The sequence below is a fragment of the Lepidochelys kempii genome, chromosome 14 (genome assembly GCF_965140265.1).
Source record: "Lepidochelys kempii isolate rLepKem1 chromosome 14, rLepKem1.hap2, whole genome shotgun sequence".
NCBI lineage: Eukaryota > Metazoa > Chordata > Testudines > Cheloniidae > Lepidochelys > Lepidochelys kempii.
Window position 1 is genome coordinate 41,138,262 of NC_133269.1, and position 3,974 is coordinate 41,142,235.

The window sequence follows — 3,974 nt, forward strand, 5'->3', positions numbered from 1 at the left end:
ATGCTGGGACTCCTCCCCTGCCTGCTCCTTCTCTCCCTGCCGGGCCCCAGCTCTGGCTCCGATGACAACTGCACCGTGGTGCTCACCACCAGCGGCCCCATCCGGGGCAAGCGCCTCCCGGCCGGCTCCAGCTCAGTAACGGCCTTCCTGGGCATCCCCTACGCCGAGCCCCCCGTGGGGGCCTTGCGCTTCCAGAAACCACTTCCCCACCAGCCCTGGAGCCACGTCCAGGAAGCCACCGACTTCGGCAATGCCTGCCACCAGCCTCTGTTTACTGGTATCCCTGAGGCTGAGGTCTGGTCACCCAAAACACCGCTGTCTGAGGACTGCCTCTTCCTCAACGTCTGGGTGCCCCATCCCCGGCCCAACGGGACAGCCCCTGTCCTCGTCTGGATCCACGGTGGGGGGTACATTTCTGGCTCTGCCTCTCTCAGCGTCTATGATGGGCGCTTCTTAGCCGCTACCGAGAACGTGATTGTGGCCTCCATGAACTACCGGCTGGGGGCGCTGGGCTTCCTGTCCCTGCCCCCGGCTGCCCCGGGGAACGCCGGCCTGTGGGACCAGCGACTGGCGATGCGCTGGCTGCGGGACAACGCGGCCGCCTTCGGTGGGGACCCAGCCCGCGTGATGCTCTTCGGCGTGAGCGCCGGTGGTTCCTCAGTCGGCTTCCACCTCCTCTCCCCAGGGAGCCGGCCCCTCTTCACCCGCGCTGTGCTACAGAGCGGAGCCCCGAACGCACCGTGGGCTTGGATTTCACTTGAGGGGGCCAGGGAGAGAGGCCGGAGGCTGGGCCAGCTGCTGGGCTGCGCCGATGGTGACGACACCGCCCTGGTGGGCTGCCTGCTGGGGAAGGAACCCGGGGAGTTCCCCAAACACGATAACTCCATCTTGCGCAGCAAGGAGATGCTGATGATGGTCTTTGTGCCAACACCAGATGGGGATTTCCTCCCTGATACACCATCAAGGCTGCTGAGGGCTGGGCAGAGCCAGCCTATGCCCATCCTGACCGGGTTCACCGCCAATGAAGGCAGCTACATGTTAAAATTCAGTCCTCTTGACTTCAGCCTGGAGAACATCAGCCACATCGGCTGGGAGGAGCTGCTGCAGGTGGTGAGGCTGACAGTGCCAGGGGCCCCAGAAGAGGCCATCCAGATCGTGGCACGGCGGTACATCCAGGAGAGGCAGGATGAGGCACGATACTTATGGGCCATGGATCAATCCACCGGTGACCACCTCTTCGTGTGCCCGGTAGCTGAGGTGGCTGAGCAAGAGGCGGAGGCCGGCAGTCCTGTGTACACCTACTACTTCACCCACCGCAGTCCCGGCTTGTCTTTACCAGAGTGGATGGGGGTGCCACACAGCTCCGAGGTGCCCTACCTCTTCGGGACCCTGACGGCCATGTGGGGCGCCAACTACACTCTCACGGAGGCCGAGACCGGGCTGAGCCGCAGGGTGATGCGGTACTGGGCGGAGTTTGCCAGGAGCGGGTAAGGGAATCCCCCAGAATCCTCTCATGCCCTCTAATCCTAACAGCCCAAAAAGCAGCCCCAGTGATCAAACCAGAAGAGTGAGTGTCCCCCTTGAGCCAGTTGTCCACAACGTGGTCTGACAGCCAAGTCTAGGAAGAGTTCCTTTTTAAATATAGAAAACCAGTTCAACTTCCACCCCCGGCTAGAGGAAGAACTAAATTTTTATGAGGGAGACAAAATTTTAAACATGATGATTCACAGTTAGTAACAGCCCCTTTCCTTTTTCACACAGGAATTTTGAAAACACAACAACACAATTGCATTCCCGCAGGAAAATTAGCAGCTTAGAAAACAGCTTCTCTTCCCTTGCCTAACCCCAACAATGGCAAAACTACAAACCGCAACCACGCAAAAACCACCACCACCACAAATGTTTTTGTTCTTGGCTCCTGACTACCCAAAGTGGGTCCACTGACTCCCAGATTACGGCTAGCCACTTTCCCCATTATCGAACCACCACGAGTTCTCACACTTGCCACCCCATTCGCATCTCTCCAGCCACCTGGCCAAGGTGACACAGATTGTGAGCATCAAATACAGGGAACCCCCCAACTGTGCAGCTTTGGGCATTGCATGGCACTCCTTGGACATCTATGCAAATTATACCTGGAGCCCCTCCCTCTTCTCCATTTACTCAAAGTGGGAGCCAGGAAGCTGCATATGCAAATCAGCTCAGCGGCAGGTAGAAAGGCGGCCTCCATTACCCCACTTCACCTCCAGAGGGAGCCAAAGAGCTGCTGTTACCACAGGCCAGCCCAGCCGTCTTCGCTACAGGCAATCTCACTGCTACTTGCCTAGGAGGCAGGCAGAAGGAGGCCATCTTAACTGTGGGCAGCCTCTGGCTTCTCTCACTCTAGGAACAATAGGAGGTGATTGCCATCTTTTCTATAGTCAGCCCGCCCTACAAGTGCTGTAGGCGAATGGCAGCCATCATAACTCAGGACAGCCAGAGGCTTCAATCCCATTGAGAACATTAGAAGGAAGTGGCCATCTTTAGTTAGGGAAGCACATGGCTATCTCCTGTTTGGAAGGACAAGAGACAGCGGACATCTTAACTGAGGGCAAACTGTGGCTTCAGCCTCCTTCCCAGCCCAGATCTGTGCCCCCATGTTTCCCCACCACTGCAGTGTCCTTCCCTCTGCCTCTATGTTGCTCTGCTCCCCACACTGCCCACCCTATGTCTGAGAGCACAAAAGGAAAGCCATCTTCACTGAGGGCAGCATGTGGCTTCAGTCTCATAGAGAACAATGGCACCATGAGTATTAGTCCATTTGAGAAGAACAGGAGGCTGCAGCCATCTTCACTGAGGGTGGCCATTTTGGAAAGGGGCCAGACTTTGCGGTTTGACTCCCAGTGACTCCTGCATCTGGGATGTCAGACTCCAGCTGGAGCACATTCCCATCCCCGCCCAGGTCCAGTATTAACTTCCACGGGACGTGTTGAATTTCCCCCCAGGAACCCCACAGGGTCAGAGGGCAGCGAGGAGCAGTGGCCCCTCTACAACTCCAAGGAGCAGAACTTCGTCCGCATCAGCACAGAGCCGCTCCAGGTCAAGGGAACATCGCCCACCCGGCACTGCGGCTTCTTAGCATCGGTGCTCAAAGAGAAGCCAAGCCCCACAGGTGAGCATCAGTAGAGTAAGAGGATTGCAGCGTTACAGGGGAAAGGCCTCATGTCACATTCCCCATCCCCCTGGAGCAGCCAGTGCCCCCATCCTAGGGCCAGATTGGAGCTGGCACACCTTATAGGGAAAATTCCCTGTGTGCCATTCCCTGCCCTCCCAAGCCAGCCAGTCCCCTAGATCTGAGGATGGATTACAGCTGACTTCCCCTAGAGGGAAAAAGCCTTGTGTCCCATTTGCTGCTTTTTATGTGAACATGGGATGATCCTCTGGCCTTCTAGAGGATCAGACACCTGTGGGGAGTTCTCTCATCCCCTGAAGTCACCAGAACCCACGTGCTGTGGGGCAGCCCCAAACTCAAGCACAGTTTGTGGTTGTTTGGGCCTTTTCAGTGGGAGAATGACATCTGCATTTCCTCCCCCAGCTGAGACCCAAAGAACTGCTGAACCCACAAGGAAGAGGGAACACGAGGAAGAGAAGGAGAACTGAGCCCCATGAGGAAGCCAGGACCTGCAGCATCAAATCCCAGATGCCTACCACCAGCTGAGCAAAGGGAGTAATTTGCTCAGCTGGAAGTCAGTAGACGGCTGCTGTAGTAATTCATCTGGCCACTAGATGGAGATACGAAAAGGAGTACTTTTGGCACTTTAGAGACTAACAAATTTATTTGAGCATAAGCTTTCATGAGCTGCAGCTCACTTCATCGGTTGCATCCGATGCTCAAATAAATGTATTAGTCTCTAAGGAGCCACAAGTCCTTTTCTTTCTCCAGGCATGTTTCCTTGCAGTATGTCATTCTGCCATTAGATGTCGCTGTGTTCAGC

General features: G+C 56.3%; 1 protein-coding gene across 1 annotated transcript; it reads left to right on the top strand.

Annotated features, from left to right (window-relative positions):
* LOC140897903 (acetylcholinesterase-like) lies at positions 1 to 3,639 on the top strand. Its single transcript, XM_073311156.1, has 3 exons — positions 1 to 1,487; positions 2,985 to 3,151; positions 3,575 to 3,639. The coding sequence occupies exons 1-3, from the start codon at positions 1 to 3 to the stop codon at positions 3,637 to 3,639; spliced, it is 1,719 nt and encodes a 572-aa protein (XP_073167257.1).
* The last annotated feature ends 335 nt before the right edge of the window (positions 3,640 to 3,974 follow it).